The following is an 18,848-nucleotide window of genomic DNA, read 5'->3' as shown; positions in this document are numbered from 1 at the left end:
TTTACCCCACATCTCTATCTGTCAGCTCCAAAAGTAATCGTGTAAATATTCATCGAAAGGTGTCTTCGAAATAGAGACGGTCGTCTTTCGACCACTATTCTCGTCTGCCGTCGTCGACGTCACCGCAAAATTCGATTATCCGATCAGGAACATCCATCGGGAATATCCATCGGGAGTCGTGGGAAAGTAACGCGGTTTGACGTCATCCAGCATCGATATCGCGCAAACCGTACTCGAATATCAGCGTAGTAACCTCGATTCGATTTAATTAATAGAAACGTAACACGGCTCTTTCATCTGTGTATGTAATCACCTTTGAAACGGAACTTGTTGGCGTACCTTATCGTGTACACCTTCGATTTTCCCTGGGAAATCAATTATTTGTTCTTTGTACTCTTGTGGGGCAAGGATCAAGGAACGGTAATTGATACGTATTCACATAATGAAAGTTAATTACTATTTTTCCTGTGAGTACATAATTTATCTGATGTGTTTGACGTAGATATAATTGATTAGATACTTTAATAGATCGTGACAAATAGTAAACTATGATAATTCTTAAGTACCAAAAATTCAAACTTGCAAAGTTCTAAATGCTTTGAAATTTCAAAGTATAAAATTCGAGAAGTTCCTTCAAAGCGACAAGAACTCCAAACTTTCCCAAAATGCAAGAAACTTTACAATTTCAAGAACTTAAAAATCCGAGAGTTCGCTCTACTATCCCACTTGTATTTTCCACCCCCTTCGTGCATATTTAAAAAAAATGTTTCGCATCCCTATTCATCGGGTAAAAATCAATAAGTACCTGTTGAATGTTAGTAATTCGAAAAAAAGCGAAAATGCAGATTGTAACTGATACGGAAGAATGATTCCGACAGAATAAACATTCGTGCGCGAAAAAACAGTTTGTTGCAGCATTTCGCGACGTATGAATCGTTCGTAAAGTGATCAAGTATACCTTACGCTAAATGGCTGAGAAACGGCTCGGCTCGAAGCTCGCCTTTGCACATCGCATGAATTATAAATCGTAAATGACAGTGATACGGTGAATAGGGCGAGAGTAAAGAACCGACGGTTTGGTGAAAACCGTGGCTGGTGTACTTGGACGCAAACAGCGTGGAAAATTTCAACGGAGAAAACTTTCGCTTTCCAATTGGTTCTACTAAACCTATCATTACGTCAGTTGTCGCGCCACCTGTTATTGTAGGCAGCTCTGCCATCGCGTTTCGTGCGATGCTTATAACGGAAGGTGAACGCACACGTACACACGCACACACGCCAAATACCTTCTTAATTACACGCCTGTTGGCTCTGCCCTGCACAGAAATTGCTACTAATTACGTACAATGTTGCCCGGCTTTCGAGGGCCAACTTTTCGATGCTTGACGATTAATTGCGTTCGCGGAATTGGTTCAAATATTAAAAAATGAAATATGGTGCATCGCGAGATTGCCACCTTTCGTGCACCCGGCAGGATTTATGCACTTTATATTTTAAACAATCATGCTAATGTAGGAGGACACAAAGATTTTTAAAGAAACTCTGATGACCTCTTAGACATGTGAAAGAAATTTGTTACGTGTTGCTTCAATTATTACTTCTTTGAAGATTGACTGAAGTTATAGTCTTTTAATAAAAAATACTTCGTATACTTTAATCAAGTTGATCTTCAAATTTACTTCGACCCTTAACAAGATATCCTTCTATCTTTCCTAAAAACATAATTGTACCTATTAAAATATTGTGTAATTGCATTGTAACAGCAAGTATAACTGTTGACACAAAGAAGTGTCCAGAAAGCAATTATTTTGGGATTGATAAGTAAAGTTCGAAAAGTTGTATTTAAAGGATACCAATCTTCCCCTACCACGCTCTTATTCAGGCACAAATTCACGAGCGTGGCATATCTCGGCAGGGTATAATTAGAAGTTCGTACAGAGTATAACAAAAGTCCGCGTAACGGACGTTAACGACCGTGAAAGAGCATTTTAATCCTGGGTAACTTTTTAAAAAAAACGTGTCGACCGACATGCAGAACGTTATTTCAAACAGTCGTTCCGTCATATTAAGCGCGAAGAACAAGAGAAACAGTAATTACTTTTCGAGGGACTGTCACGTATGTTGAGCTCTCTCTGCTCCACAGTTTTAGTCGTGCTTCGGTTATTAATACTCTTGGATGTTGGCGTTCCTATTAATCGACCCCACGACTATTCCACGATTTCGCGACATTTTACGTTCAAATTATTCTTAACGGTGGCCAAAAATTATTACACTTTTACCTTCTCGATTTTGTATTTAATATGGAAATTTAATATTGAAATCATTGGTTTTGGGGCTGTAGATAATACTGTTTGACGTCTTTGAATGTAAGTCGTGTTCAATAGGGGGTTGTACGGGTACATAGGGGTTGCACCGATACCGATGGGTTACAGGGTTTGTGGTTAGGTATTTTCCAAGTTTTCAAGAAGAGAAATGAGTGATTTTCACTATGTACTCTCATTGGTGCAACTAAGTAAGAATTAGGATTGCATCTTCAAAATACGGACCGACATCTTGTATCAATCTATAAATGTTCAAAGTGCAAAACTTGACCATATTCGTACATTAATACTATTAATAGAGTTAGGGTATCCAACGTTTCAATTTAGTATCCCAGACGTAGGTTTCCTGCAAAGTTATCTCCGATTTCTCGAAAGCTAGCACGATCACAGAGAGGTACGTTAACGAAGGTACGACTAATATTTGATCGAATCAGGATCCGAAGGCGGCGGGCCACGAGCAGATCGGTATCGTAAAACGGCCTTAAATGGATCTTTACGAGGCGCTAGACGAGCTGTGCCGCCATAGCGCAGGGGTTAAAGGTCATCGTATTTCCACGAGACTCCGTGGCCACGTTCGAACGTTCTCAGAGGAGGCGGTTGTAATATCCTACAAATACTAGATTCCCGGCTCCGTAACGAAGCTCCGTTTCCCAGAGGTTGTACGGCGTCGTGACGATAAACGATACAGGTTTTCGGTACGGCCGGTGCGTGTCTGACCCGGGGTACACTGGTTGTCCGCTGTATAATTGTATCGGGATCATTCCCACATCGAGCAGGTCGCTCGGCCGTCGCACGGTTAGCGACCGAGACGGGGTTCATTATACTATGTCCAAAAGATCAGGATTTATCCTTTCTGTCGGGACACGGGGGTTGCACGTTGGGCGCCGAAAATGTCGTTGATCTCTCTCACAGTGGTGGAACTGGTCGGCGACCGTTTGCCTGTATCGGGGTGAGAAGGGGAGAGAGAGAAGGAGAGAGGGATCTCCTCTCCGGGTTCTTCGACTTCGATCCAGACGGGAGCAACCTCTCCCTCCGGTCGAAGGAAGGAAGGAAGGAAGGAAGGAAGGAGCCGACACACGGGCGAAAGGGGTGCACGCATGACCCTGAACCCAACCGGCGCGCCACCCGGTACAGGGGTGCGAAGCTCCGACAGAGAAAGAGAAGAAAAGAGAGACGGAACGAGCCGGGAGGAGAGAAGCGGGTAAAAGGGAGGACGAGCGTATATATGCCGAAGAGAGAAAGAGAGAAACAGTTGAGAGTACAGTCCCCGGGATCAATACTCCCGCGTCTTGCGATCATTCATCTTGCCACGCCCCTCTGCTCTCTCCACACTCTCTGTTTCTCTCGTCCCTTCCTCGCTCTCTCTATCTTTCTCCTTCCATTTCATCCCCGTGGCAGCCACCCCTAGCGATCGCGCGAGTCGCCGTTTGCCGCCCAATCCTGCTATCCATTACGCGCCCGAGAGAAATTTCGATGACCGCGGTCTTCTCTTTCGTCTCCGACGAATGCTTCACGAGAAGCACAAGGGAAGCAAACTGCGTGGTCGCGATGGAAAGAGAATCGATGATGGGTGTTGAGATTGGGCATGGAACGCGGGACGACACGGTTACGGACGTCGGAATCGATAAACGGCCCGAGTAATCGCGAGTCGTCGCATGAAAGAGGGAGGAGACGAGAACGGCCGAGGGAGAAAAAAAAGGAAATCGTCGTCGGTAACTGGGTGGTAGTAGGGCGCGTATATACGTCGGCGTAACGCGCGTAGTACGGCTGCACTTGACTCGTCGTTGCACGTGATTCAAATGAGTTTCTGGGTACCCAGCCCCAACCCTCCCACGCCGCGATGCCAGCAGCCCGATAGAGGGGGTTGTAGTAGGCCGGACGGCGAGAAAGGGTGGTCTCGAGGAGGGTGGCTCTGCTTGTTTCAGATAGAAGGGCTCGACGCCGGAACGGTCGATCCGATCGAGCGTCACGATAAAAGAGAGCCTACAATCGGACAGACGGAATTCTCCTTCCTAGAGATCGATATACTGGCTGTTTCAATTAATCTCTTACTGCTCGATTACTTACATTTTCTTTACTACAATTCCCCTCTCTATGCCACAATTTTTATTCGTTTCTTCAATTAAGCATCTTATGTTCACATTTTTTTTAACAAGAACACAATTTAAACTATAAAATAATGTGGATTGTAAATGTCTTTTACCTACTATCATGTTATAACGTACGACGACACGATTGTATTCTGGTACATCTTTATTCTGATACAAAAGAAAAAATGCGGTATATTCAGAATTTCAAGGAGGTATAATAAATTATAATTAAAGAGGAGAAACATTTTCCATGGTTCCATCAATTAAAAATTCTGTAAATTATTTATGTTCGACAACGTATATCAATTTCGTAGCATATGTGCAACACGATACAAAGGGTTGAAAATGATGCATGTGACGTGTAAGAATATTCATGTATTAGAATCCTAACTCCAGTCTGGAAAGAAAGGATAAAAGTTGAAGAAAAGAATGAGCGTACTGCCATCAATAATAAATATCGACTCGTAACAAGTTCGCTGAACCACCCTGTACGTTGTCCTCTTTCGTCTCCACCCCCGGTTTCTTCGCTTTCTTCGTCCACGTCTCCTCTCTTTTTCTCTCTGTAGCGCCGCAGGAATGGCCGACATCGGGAAGAAAATCTTTTCCTTCAATTTCTTTCTCCCCGGTTCTCTTCTATCCCCCTTCCCTATCGATGCCGCCTAAGTACGTCGAGAAAAATATCTAGCCGGGAGAGCACGAGTCTCGCGAATCTCATAAATGATCGTTTCATGCAATATAGCAACATCCGCGCACAAGAATTAATTTGTGCCAGCCAGGAAAATTAAAGTAATTCTTCGCGAAGCCCTCAAAGAGGATAACATCGCGGAAAGTGATTCCGCTTTCAACCGCGTGCAAGCTCTCGAGTTACTCGTAAGAAAAACGCTTATTTTTTTTATATTCTTTGCCGCTCGTCTTGCACGCTTCTTCCTCTCGTTGTGTACGGGATCCAACGAGTTTTCCGCGAGGACGAAATAACGCGGACAAAGCGGAGGAAAATAGAGAAATCGAGGGAAATTCGTGTTTAGCCGGGATATGAGAGCACGGCTAGGAAAATAGATGAATATCTAGACAGACGGAGGAAGCAGGAGGGAGGCACGTAGACTTAGGAGCAGGAACTGCTTCGTTTAAAGCCTCTGCTTTGAACTTCCTTCTCTTACTCTTGTCACGAGTCGTTACGAACACGCTAGTTACACTCCGGGAACCTTCTTTTGAGCTCCATGCTCAAGATACGACGAAAATTGTCCGGGTAACAAACGTGTTTGCGGATACGATGAACCGGTCGAGTTTGGACTTCTAAGCGTTTTCAATAAGCCTTAAATACTTTCTAATCTACATATTTCCCTTTGACTCCCATCATTTCTTATATAACAGTTACGTGATCCGGAATTATTAACTCCATCATCCAATTTAATTTTTCTCTTTACAGGATTATGTCTTATAAAACGTTGCTCAGTTATATATATTTTTTCGTAACTTCTGAACTGGTTGCACAATTTATAAAAACTGTATTTCATTTAAAAACTACATGATTACTATTATAATTGATACAATTATTTATATAGAAAATATTACAATTCGTTCATGTGCCACCATCTTTGCGCGCGAAATTCAAACCGAGTCGAAAGAATGATTTTGTTCGATAGAAACAATGATGTTTGTGTTTGCAGCAATGGAGATCGATGATGTCGACAAAGACGATGTCGATTATAATTTGAGTCCTAACGCCTCTGAGACCGGTATTTGCAATGTCGGAGGAAGCGGCGACGAAGGTGAAAGGGACGAGCTGCTTCTCAAATTGCAACAGTACGTAACGTCGGACACGAACTTCACACGGTGAGTGTTGCCAATTTATTTATTTTATCCTCATTTCGTGAACGAAAGTGTCGGTCCCGCTTTGCCTGCTCTCTCCCCCGCATGTATACGGAAAAGTTGAAGAGTGTGACCGTATCGCTGAACCAGTAAGAGAAACGATATCGAAATTTGCATGGAGGAACTTTCAGAGGTGTCGAAGGGAATCATACTGTTTCTAGATATTTTTGTCGGAATTTTTGCTAACGAGCTAACTGATTTCACTTCTGAGTCTAAAAAATTTCTTGTTTGAAAATCTGAAAATTTTCTTATTTAATTAAAAATAAATGCAACGTTTTTAATTATAGGTGTAACAATCGAATGTTAATTACCGATACGACTAATGCACTCCCTAATTTTATATTTAAGCTTGGGTATTATTTGAGTTTCGGAATATGATCGAGGGAGGAATTTGGTGAAAATTGGCGTAGTAGCAGGATTTCTTTGAAGCACACTCGTCTCCGTGGAATGAAAGAAACGATGTTTAACGGGGAAATACGAGCGAAATTGTTGAAGCCACGGGGATAGGAAGAGAAAGAGAGGAAAGTGTATGACGTACGCGTAAGCAGACATTGAATAAGCTCGCGATGAAAGAAATGCCTGCTCATTTCCATACGGTGAAAAAAGGAAATCTTTTGCGGTGTGCATCGACGGGATACAACACAATGTAACGTCGAAGTCCTCTCGTGCAGGTTTCGCTTTTTCTGAGCACCGGCCGGATGCGTCGTACCCCCGACCATAGAGAGAGACAGACGGGAAAGACCCGTCCATAAATTCTCGAAGCGCCGGTAGTCGACGTTCGGCTGTTTCTTCTGCTTACAACGAATCCTCGCGTTTGCTTATACCAACCCTCCTCCTCGACTTTCTTCTATCTAGTCGCCCCGAACTTTCGCCACCGAGACACATTTTGCCTACCCTCGAATTTTACATCCACTCCGCTTTCTTTGCTACCTGAACCGCTCCGGAAAATTCTCTTCATTAACAAATGTCTAACTCTTCTCTCTCGAACCACGGTAATTGACGATGTTTGTCGAGATTTTTAATTTAATGCAAGTAAAAGTCGTTTTAATTTACGTATCACTTATGTGTACACGAGTCGGGAATGTTTTATATATGCAGAATATACGGAAGATACTTGAACATAATTATATATTTAAATCACGGTATCGTCATTGAACTATGGATACGTGAAAGTAAAAATAAATGTGCGAAGATTGCAATATTATAAATTCAATAATGAGTCGTTAGACGTTATTAACATCATCGTCCTCGGTATTATTAAGTCATTACTGGACATTATTACCAACACCGTGATTATTAAATTCTTTCAAGTGTTCATTTATGGTACACCGAAGTCTACACATAAATTCCGCAATCGAGATCCGCGGTATGCAGATAATGGTCTTACTGGATAATTATAAGCGCATAAATACCCGTAGTCTAATTATCGTACGAGACCAGTTTACTTTATTAGTAAAATTCCGAAAGTAAATTTGTAGGTGAGGAAACGGGGAAAATCGAATGGGTAAGAAAATTAGCGGTAGGATATCGAGGATAGCAGTCACTCGAGATTAGCAACCGCGGAAAGAAGTACCACGATCGGACGTGGCGGACCCTAGCCAAATATACACGGTGCGTCAGCGTCGCGGCGCGCGGCGTCGCGTCCTCCCTTCCTGCACCGTCCAACTGCCGGGCGCCTCGTTTGAGGTCAACGTCATTCGCTTCTCTCTCCTTTCTCGCGTTCCCTTGCTTCTTCCCTTCTGCCTCTGTTCTTTTACGATTTCCCTCTCTCTTCGTCGCTCTTTTTCACGCGTACGTTTTGGATGAGCGAACTTTGGACCGTACATCGAGCACACCTATAAGTTAAATAGACCGTAGAGCAAAATTTAGACGCGTACTTTATGGAACCGATGCTTCCTGCAACTTTATGTCTCCTTTTATATTCGGATATTGATCACGGAGAGTGGGCTTTTGATGGAAAAATACCATCAAAATTGATTCTCATCGTTTAATAATTTGCACATTGTTAGACAAGTCTATCTGTATATTTGCACACTCGAGTCAAGTCATAGGGATAATAGTAAAATAACTGTTTTCTGTAATAGTCTGTTTTTATATTTGATCGAATTTTATTTGAAGAATTTGTGAATGGTGTATGTGATCTATGAGAGAAAAGAGTAACTTATCGGAGGTTCGTGTACCGGGTTTCCTTGGTGGACAGCTTGGCCTTTTCACAGGTGCCAAGAGCACCCAGACCATGTAATTAAAGGCGTGTTTCGTAACCGCGCACGTTGTTGCATGGTTTCCGATTACCTGCTACCGGGGACAACGTGCTCGTGGAATTTCATGTACGTTTGAAAAGTTCTTTTTCTTCCTTCAGAACGTTTAGTCCAGCAATTAAGACATCAGACAGTAAGAGTTTACAAAAACTTGCTCACATTAATGTTATTAGAAATTTGATCGAGATTCTGACATTCTCAAATTTTTTCTTTACAATTTTTACATTTACAATACTGTGTAATAAACGAACATAGAAATTCTAATCTAAATTTACAATTCTATAAATATAAAAATTGTTGAAACTTAGCTTCAAATGTTCAAATTTAAGAAGTATGTACAAGAACTTGTACTTGTCTAATACGCGCATGGTCGGATCTAAAGCATCAAGATACGTGATTACGCACTTCAAGCAAAGTGGTGCTAACGCTAATTAAACAAATTCCCAGAACTTTTCTTTGTACTCTTTCCGAGGATGAGCGAGGAAAAGATATTCGCGGAAAGTGCGGGAACGCTGATACTTTTGGCGCCACGATACGTTTCCTCGAAAGCGTCGCGTCACACGCACGTGCGAAATATTCTGAAATACCAAGGAGTCGCGGACGAAGAGGAGCCAATGGGTTTCGGCCGACTGTACAACGCGAGACGGCCGAAACAAAATACTGCTAAAATTAATCCGCACCTTAGGTCACGTCTGCAACGAGTCTAGACGACCAACTAACTCGTTGACGACGACACGGGCTCGTCGAAAGCGGACCGAATGTTACAATGCGCGCTATCTTGGCGTATTAACCCTTTGTCGTTCTTCTTTTTTCTTTACGAAGTATCTACTTAGTACTCAAATATAAATTATGGAAGACTTTGCAAAATTTTAATTTTATAAAATATGGGCGTTGTTGGTTGTTGGCTGTTTGATTTATAATATTGTGACGCACCATTGTGAGGCAATATCAAGACGCACCACTGTATCTTCATGACGCACTATTGTACCATCAAGACGCACCACTGTATCTTCATGACGCACTATTGTACCATCATGACACACCATCGTAGCATCATGACGCACCATCGTGACGCACCATCGTGAGACACCATCATGACGCACTATCGTACCATCATGACGTACTATCGTATCATCATGACGCACTATTGTACCATCATAACACACCATCATGACACACCATCGTACCATCATGACGCACCATCGTGAGACACCATCATGACGCACTATTGTACCATCATGACACACCATCGTACTATCATGACGCACATGGTGACGCACCATCATGACGCACTATCGTACCATCATGACACACCATCGTACCATCATGACGCACATTGTGACGCACCATCATGACGCACTATTGTACCATCATGACGCACTATCATGACACACCATCGTACCATCATGACGCACATCGTGACGCACCATCGTGAGACACCATCATGACGCATATCGTGACGCACCATCATGACGCACTATTGTACCATCATGACATACCATCGTACCATCATGACGCACCATCGCGAGGTACCATCGTGACGCACATCATATTGCAGATGAAACAAATCAAACTTACATTCGCAGCACGATCGAGTCTGCAATTTGTGTCATTACATCAAGGATCCCCAAATTCAAAATATATTTAAGAGTTCAATTTCACTAAGAGCGAACTTTTAGTTCAAACCTATTAAAGAATATGAACGACAGTAACATTTGCAGAAATATAAACTCCAAGTCCAAACTGAAAGAAGGCGATGTAACAAAATCGAAAAGCGAACGTGAAGAAAAATCCGCACAGATTTCATCGAATTTTCCGTGGGTAGAAAATGGCGGATTTTTGTCGGCGGAGTCATTCGATGACTAGTCGATTTGTCCGGTATACCCGAACGTTTGCCGCGTCATGCCTCTTCCACTACCGCTGAGAACAGATAATGCGGACATTGTTCGGTGTGAATGCAGCCTTCGGCCAGATGGCACAATTTTCCGATTGTCGTCGTCCGCTTTTTCATCCTACTCGCTCGCTACGGCTTTCAATACGTGAAACGTACGCGACTAGACACGACCACATGGTGAGGAACCAGAGAGAGCAGAGGGGGGACCAATAAACCGGGATTAGGGTATTAGCGCGGGTATTTGCGATTTCGATTTACGTTCAGGTAATTTCGTGATTCGGTTTTGGCTGCTCAAGAAACGGGATGGTATCACGGTCACTGGGACAGCGATCTTTGTTAGACTGAATTTTTTTCTAGCACGAAAAGTGTAGCGTAACATGGTGCAACTGGACATAGGTGGGCTTGCGCCACGTTGCGCGATGTTGCGTTCAACTATCAGTACGTCGTTCCTCATGAAATTGCTTATTATCGCTGATTTGCATGAAGAAGACCGGTTTGATAATATTGATTCAACATTAAACTTTGTCGTATTCTTTGATCAGTACCTTCATATGTATTAATAGACATTGACAATAAATTTTTCATAGACCTACATCTCTCAAAAACCTCATTCCTTGATCAGTTACCTTCATATGTATCAATAGACATACATTGACAATAAATTTTTCATAGACCTACATCTCTCAAAAACCCCATTCCTTGATCAGTTACCTTCATATGTATCAATAGACATACATTGACAATAAATTTTTCGTAGACCTACTCAAGCCCCAAAATTCCTAAGTCACCTAAATTTCCAAATCACCATTAAGTTTGAAGTTAAAAGAAAACTATCAACCCCCTAACCCACGATCGCAATTCCCAGCGAAGCATAGAAAAAACAGAAGCCGCCAATAACGTCGCGTTACAAAGGTAAACGAGCTGTCCAGGTACGTGACCTCGCGCACAGAGGGAAGTTACACTCGTAATTCGTCGGCAGGGGTTGGTTCGTTTGTCCAGTTACGTCCAGTGGAGTTTTCCATGGCGGAACGCGACAAGAAACAACAGGCTGCGGGGGTAATTGGCGGAGGACCGCATTATTAAAAGTTTCCACGTCGGCCGTGGAGGTGATCGCTCGTCCAGCACTCGAGTTTTCGACGTCGGCGATTATCGCGAGAGCAGCCCCTAATGAGGCAAGGGACACTTTAATGACCATTTTCCACGGCAGATGCTGGGATATCGTGACGCGAATCGATCGTGCTGGATATGGGGAAAAAAAGGAGAAGAACACGGGAAGGAACGGGACGGCAGATGGTCATAGGGCGAAGGGCGCGTGCCTTTACGATTTCTTCTGAGTTCGATAATTACAGATCCCGGCGATAAAAATCCCACACATGCTCTCGTTTTTTTGGTACAATCGATAGGTAGGCGAAGGATAGTAGCTTTGAAAATTATTCAAATTTATTATTCTCAAGATCGAAAAATTTCGAGGATCTAAGAAGTGAAGTGATAGAAGTTAGTTTCAAATTTTCAGAAATTTAAGGATTCAGACATTTGTCCAATTAGCAAACTTATAGAAAGCCCATAATATTATAAATTAAAGCATTTGGTAAACCTAATGTTCTAAAACTTACAAAACTTAGATATTTGAAAATTCAAAAAAATTACAAAACTTGACATTCTTGATACTAAACTATGATTGTAATATCAAAACGTACAGTCTATTAGTATAGGTAAAGAGTCTATTAGCATAGGTAAACCTATTTTTATAAAACTGAACCTCCGTTCCATTCGATAGCTACATGTTATCGAAAGTATTGATTGGCCATTGTTCCGATCGGCAGCAATAGTCGCAGAGAACGTTAAAGTTTTCAGCAGCAAGTTTCAAGGGGGCGTAAACGCGTCAACTTCATTGCGACGCTCTAACGGAAAAGGGATTAAGGGTGCATCGGAATGGCAAAGTTCGCGTGGAACACAGGCTGAAAACAGAGGCAGGGAAACAGTTAGGATATCTTTGCTGGCAGCAGCCGGCTTTTAGGCTTCTGCCTTTCTCCGTCATCTCGCTTCACCGCTTTTCCTACGTCGTGACAGGAGCGTTGATAAAATTTACGTTTCCCTGCACGCGAGACTCCCCATGTAGTCGAAAAATCTTTTGAAACCCTTCCGTAATTAATAATCATAACGTTTATTATATTACGGTTTTATGAATAATTCTGTGATGGAATTGCAGTTATCGATAATGAAACGAAACATGCGATAATAAGAAATAATGATGTTGATTAATTCTGAGTACGAGAGAATATGTTAATTAAATCTGATAGTAAGGCAAAACATGTTAATTAAACGGTAAGACGAAATATGTAGATTCAATCTGATCAGAAATATGGTGATTAAACCGGTTAGCCAACAAAATATGTTGATCACGTAGATGATAAGAATAAAGTTCGTCTATCGTAAACTTTTGAAAACAGTTTTGTTATTTTCGTATAAATTATTTTGTTTACGCATATGGGAAATAAATTGAGGTTCAAAACAACTGTTTGAAGATAAACGTGCAACAGATGCACGTACACAGATCTTGCGTTAATCGTGTGAGGTGATATTTCACTCCACTTGTTTGCTTTATTTTTTAAAGGTCAACAAGCAATCGAACTATGCGTTATTCGATATAAACATCGTTCACGATTTCAAATGATCCATATGTGTTAATCCTTCACATATGACATGAAGCGTTAACATCCTAATTATGGAGTTTGTGTAAGCCTTGGAACGAGCGTTTATCGAATACTCCGCAGAATTTCACGATCAGATTTACGGTTATTTCGTCATGTCGCATCGACAAGTCGAGGCATGTCTCGCATTAACATCCTCGTATGCATATGCAAAACGAGTTGCACCCTTTTCCACACCGGTCCGTATCCTAGGAAATAACGCTGTGGAATTGCAACGGTGTCTATGTTCTAGTTGCGGCATGTCTTTCCTCGTCTGGTCTCCACTTTCTATTTCTATGCTCCACGGGCATCGCCGGGAGTAATCCGTGTGCATTTACGACCCTCGGCGAGCACAGTCGTAAACGACGTGCATGCGTGTCGGTGAGGGGCAGGTGTGTACATTCGGGGGGGGGAAAACGAGACCTATCTGCCGCGAGAGAGAAAAAGATGGGAACAGAGGGCGAAGGAGAGAGAGAGAGAAGAGCGCGTGCCGCCGTCGACCATCCGGAGGCCAGGTGTAGCCTTTATCCATTTTACTCGCGTTTGTTACCCTCGGAACCTCTACGATTCCAATGCACCCTCTGGGTCCCGCTTCAGGGGCGCCCATCGACCGACTGGGTCTACAGAAAAAATATATGTGCTCTGTTGCGATCGACGACCGATGCCCACGGACACCATCGTCGGCTTTCTGATACATGTGTACCCCCGAATCCTACCGGCAAACCTGTGATTATCAGTTTTTGTTGCTTTCGAACCGTCCTTCTTTGCTTTATTCTCTGTACGAGTTCTCCAATCATTTCACCGTGCCGATTAAATTTACGGTCATGACTTGTGATCATATTCTATAAAATACTGATATTTCCATCGGTTTGACTTTACTTTATGATTCAACTTTGCAAGATTCGTGAGTAAACTTTACATTCACCTCTTGAAACATTCAACTCGATAGCGACATAATTTAAAAAAATTTATTTAACTTTGTCCATAATTAAGCACCTATAAACTGAGTACCATAGAGTAACTATGAAACCTGTACCCATAAGCCTTGTACCTATGAGCCTTGTACCTACATGAGCTTTGTTCCTACATGAGCCTTGTACCTACATGAGCCTTGTACCCAGATGAGCCTTGTCCCTATATGAGACTTGTACCTACATGAGCCTTGTACCCAGATGAGCCTTGTCCCTATATGAGACTTGTACCTATATGAGCCTTGTACCTATATCAGCCTTGTACCCATATGAGCCTTGTCCCTATATGAGACTTGTACCTATATGAGACTTGTACCTATATGAGCCTTGTACCTATATGAGCCTTGTCCCTATATGAGCCTTGTACCTACATGAGCCTTGTACCTATATGAGCCTTGTACCTACATGAGACTTGTACCTACATGAGCCTTGTACCTACATGAGCCTTGTACCTACATGAGCCTTGTACCCAGATGAGCCTTGTCCCTATATGAGACTTGTACCTATATGAGCCTTGTACCTATATGAGCCGTGTCCCTATATGAGACTTGTACCTATATGATCCTTGTCCCTATATGAGACTTGTACCTATGAACCTCCTACCTATGAATCTCCTACCTATGAATCTCCTACCTATGAGCCTCACACCCGTAAAAAAAGACGGAATACTTCGAGCGGAATATCAGCAGGAAATTTGAAGAAAATCGGATATCCAGTTCGGTGTCCATAAAAGCATGAAAGCTGCTTCCAGATAACATTCTTCGCACTATCGTTCTAGCCCACATTCATCCTCAATCGCATACCACAGTAGATACGAGAAACTTGAATTACATTCCAGAAATCTTACCTCACGAACCTCGAGACAAAAAATAACGTGAAATTATCTCCGTTGCCTCCTCCCTGCTAGACGTTTGTACATAACCCGTCCCTATGACTATAGGGATAGCCAGGTGTTTGAATTTTGATACAACATTCTAAGTGTTCAAAACTTAAATGCACAAAGAAATTTCCATTTTCTGACACCGTTATGATGTATCTTCTTAAATGTACATAACAAAATCTTCTTCAAAAATGTGCATATGTTTATTCTCTTCGTACATTATAAATTCCTCGAGTACTTATACTCAATATGTTTATACATTCATTACAGATTTGAATTTCATTGCAGATTTGCAGTGATATATAACCACAAGAAAAATCGTTTCTTTTTCTGAACCTAAATTATCCTCGACGAAATAAATAATGAAGAAATAAATTCTGAAAGTATTTTTGGTAAATGCACTTTTCAGCGACGTCCATCAACGACGTAAGGTTATAAACGTTATCGTCGCGAATTAAGGCTCGTTTCTGTCTGGCACAATGTAGAGAAAGATCGATGAAATTCCACCGGAAGACCATAGGAAATAGGCAGCAGCTGGAATTTCAAAAATCTACCCCAGCTGTCGAGGCTGGCAATCGACGAGTCTAATCCTGGAATGGCAGAAAGGGGGTGCCTGCCGTTCCTCCCCTTCACCCCCCGAGGGCATACGCCCACGCGGAAATGACGTCCGCCCTTAGATAATCAGCAGGGCCCCGGTAACGACCATTTCGAAGGGCGTTCTCGCGGCAAAGCTTCCGATTTTCCTGCTCACCTCCGGCGAAGAGAGGCTGAGCATAGTCGCTTCCACAGCGAACCAGGGAAATCCGAGAGCGAACGCTCTCTTTCCTGAATTCCTCTCTTCTCGCGGATGATATTTCGTCCACGAGCAAATAGTGACCCTTCAACGATCCTGCAGTTACGAGTATTCTAGCTTCGACTTCCATTTTTAGGAGAATTCGGCTTTTGGCAAATTTGGGATCTTAGGTACATTTTGGCAGTTTCAGATTTGGGGACTTTGTGTTGTTTGGATGTGTGGAGTTTTAGGACTCTGAGGGTTTAGGACCTGGTGTGGGATTCTGGAAGTTCAGAATTTTGGGAGCTTGAGACTTTCAGAGGTTGGAGCTTAGGATTTCAGATTGAAGCTTGAGATCTTAGAATTTTGGGAACGTTGAAATTTTGTTTCATTGAAACCCTGGAAGCTTGGGATTCTTGATCTTTGGGACTTCTGGATCTGTAGATTTCACAACTTGGAATTTTGCAATCTTAGGACTTCGAGATCTTGAAATTGGAACTTTGGCACTTAGAACCTTAGCACATCAAATTTTAAAGAATGCCACAATCCAATAAACCTCATCAAAGCACCCCAAAAAATGTACAAATCCCTCAGCAATAAATAGTTACACAAATTCCAGAAAAATTGCAATATGCGCCCTCGAGAAATAGCACGAGCCATGTTTGCGTAAGTAGAGCACCGAGTGAAATAGCCAGGGCGGAAATACCCCGGCACAGAAGGCATCGTCGGACAGATACATATCCGGGCGTGCATTCGTGAAAAGATTCAAAGGTTAAAGTTATCTCGGGATAGAGGTTTTGTGGGACATCCTTTTTCTTCTGGCGATTTCCAAAGCGAACTCCGACACATGGTGGAACGAAAGAGCACGCGTCAGAACACGCTCTGGACAGGAGGGTGCACGTTCTGCGAACAGAATGCACGCGGTACGAGTCGATGGTTCGTTTAAATGCGTCGAGGGTGACCGAAAGGACCATTCGCCAGACGGTCCATCCTCGATCCTTTTAATCCTGTCGGTCGTGTCCTTTACACCGGGTGTCTCCCGACCGCGAGAAGGGTGGTCGATGACGTTCCAGAGCTGTCTTCTTCTTCTAACGTTCGATGTCTGTTAAAGACTCTGATTCTTTTATCGATTATTTCTTCAGGACTGTTATATTGCAGGTGATTATGCCTATAAGTTTGACTCGTTTTCTAGGTAAGCTGTGGTAAAATTTATTTGTACTATTAAGGTGACAAGACCCCATATGTATGAGGGTCTGTATGTACACTACCGTCCATAAGTATATGGCGAATATGTTCATAAGTGATGTATGTTCATAAGTTCCTAAATCTTTATATACAGTTTGGAATATAATTGTAACTTTTATAATACTACAATACAGAATATTCTTTTCGAACATTCTCTTCATATCCTTAATACCTGCCAACCCTATCTATGTCCAAAAAAAATTATAATAATTTCGTAGTTAATCTTTATCATACAAGAACGAGCCCTTGGTAACGTCCGCCAGAGGAGTCAATATTAAAAAACGGTGGAAACTTATTGGACAACTTAATAGAAGGCCGATGACGAGGACGACGGCCCTTTGACGTGCATTAAACGCGTCAGGGACTAAGTGTTTCTCCGCAGTCTCTTCTCTAGCCTTCTTCCTTTGCCTCTTGCTGCCACTTCTCTCTCTCTTTCTCTCATTTTCTAAAGCCTTTCGCCACCGAGAGAAAATGACATCGCGCCCCGGCAATAACCCCCCGGCTACTGGCTTCCTCTTGGTCCGTTCCAGGAGAGGCTGGTCGGTCGCGAAGTCCTGTAACAGGGGCGAACAGCGGCTCACAAGTACTCTCTTCCCAAGAGAAGTGTCCCCAGGAATAAAGGCGGTCGAGAGTAAACTTCGGGCTTAACTTATTCGGGTTTTCTGGAACACCTCCAGACTCGAGCACGTATTGTCCGACGTTATCGCGATCGGTCTTTCATTGGATTCCGTTTAAAATTTTCCACCCTCGATTACGGCAATTTTCACGGAGATCTACAGATAGCTAACTATCTTCGCGTTGATGCAAATTTTAGCTGGTGAAGTTTTAGAACCATGTTTAATATGTTCACCACAAGAATAATGACTGACATCAAACTACAAATTACAATACAGATCAAACTACAATACAGATTTCGTCTTTTTATCTGTTATATCGTTGTCTCAACATTAAGAGCTCTTAGAAGCTTTCTATCGTTTGCTTTCCCTGTAAATAATTAATTTAGTTGAATCTGTAGCAGGAGTCACACATGATGTGGTAGACATTTTAACATGATATGTGAACAGTCAACACATTCTGACAACACTGTTCCTCCAAATTGTTATATGATAGATGCAGCATAACAAAGCATACAATAAGAACAAATTTTGTCACTGTCATTTTATCATTTATGTTGAGATTTTTAAAAACGTGAAGAGAACAGGTGAAGACGGTGGATGAAACGCGGCACGTTTGGTCCGGTGGTCTTTCGTGATTCGTACCGGTACTAGGACGCTAGAGAAAGAAAGAGAGAGCGAAACTTGTCGACTTGGTCCGTATAAAAAGAGCCCGGGACCCCTCTTTCCGTTGGACGATGAATATTCGATAGTCGAAAATTTGATCATACGAAAGAGTCGTTAGTGCCCTTCGCTGTGGGCTGTTGGGGGAACACGAAAGAGCGACCAGTTATCGTGTTACGACGCGCGTCTCGTGTTAAACCCGGTAACTGAATATATCTCTCTGCCCAATAGCCGTCAAACGGTCGACAACGATCGAATTTGTTCACCCGGCCATGCTGCTCTTCTTCTTCGTCTTCTTCATTATCCTGTTGCCAAAATATAACGGCGCGGCGGATTCTCCCGGTATCCCTGATTGATTTTACACTCGAGCGGGCTCCAATTCGATGGATACTTCCTATCAACTTCAATCAGGCTCCTCTTATACTATTTGCATATCATTAAGACAATCTTGCCAGTTACCTATATAAATAATCTAGCTAATCGTGATTCTCGATTCCCTTTATTGCCCGATCCGACACGAACCGACTCGTTTTCGCGTACCTCCAGGTGCGAAGCACGCATCGACCCTCTCGCTTTCTTTG

The 18,848-nt window shown here is 42.6% G+C and overlaps 1 protein-coding gene across 2 annotated transcripts in view; it reads left to right on the top strand.

Moving 5' to 3' along the window:
* LOC100882740 (serine/threonine-protein phosphatase 4 regulatory subunit 1) overlaps window positions 1-18,848 on the top strand; it is a 165,160-nt gene that overhangs the window by 22,609 nt on the left and 123,703 nt on the right. For both annotated transcript variants that reach the window (XM_076529742.1, XM_076529746.1), the window contains exon 2: window positions 6,079-6,244. In XM_076529742.1, the coding sequence (XP_076385857.1) occupies window positions 6,081-6,244 (164 nt within the window). In that variant the 5' untranslated portion in view covers window positions 6,079-6,080. The remainder of the gene's footprint in view (window positions 1-6,078; window positions 6,245-18,848) is intronic.

Source organism: Megachile rotundata, chromosome 3, assembly GCF_050947335.1.
Source record: "Megachile rotundata isolate GNS110a chromosome 3, iyMegRotu1, whole genome shotgun sequence".
NCBI lineage: Eukaryota > Metazoa > Arthropoda > Insecta > Hymenoptera > Megachilidae > Megachile > Megachile rotundata.
This window is presented reverse-complemented; position numbering and strand designations above follow the sequence as displayed.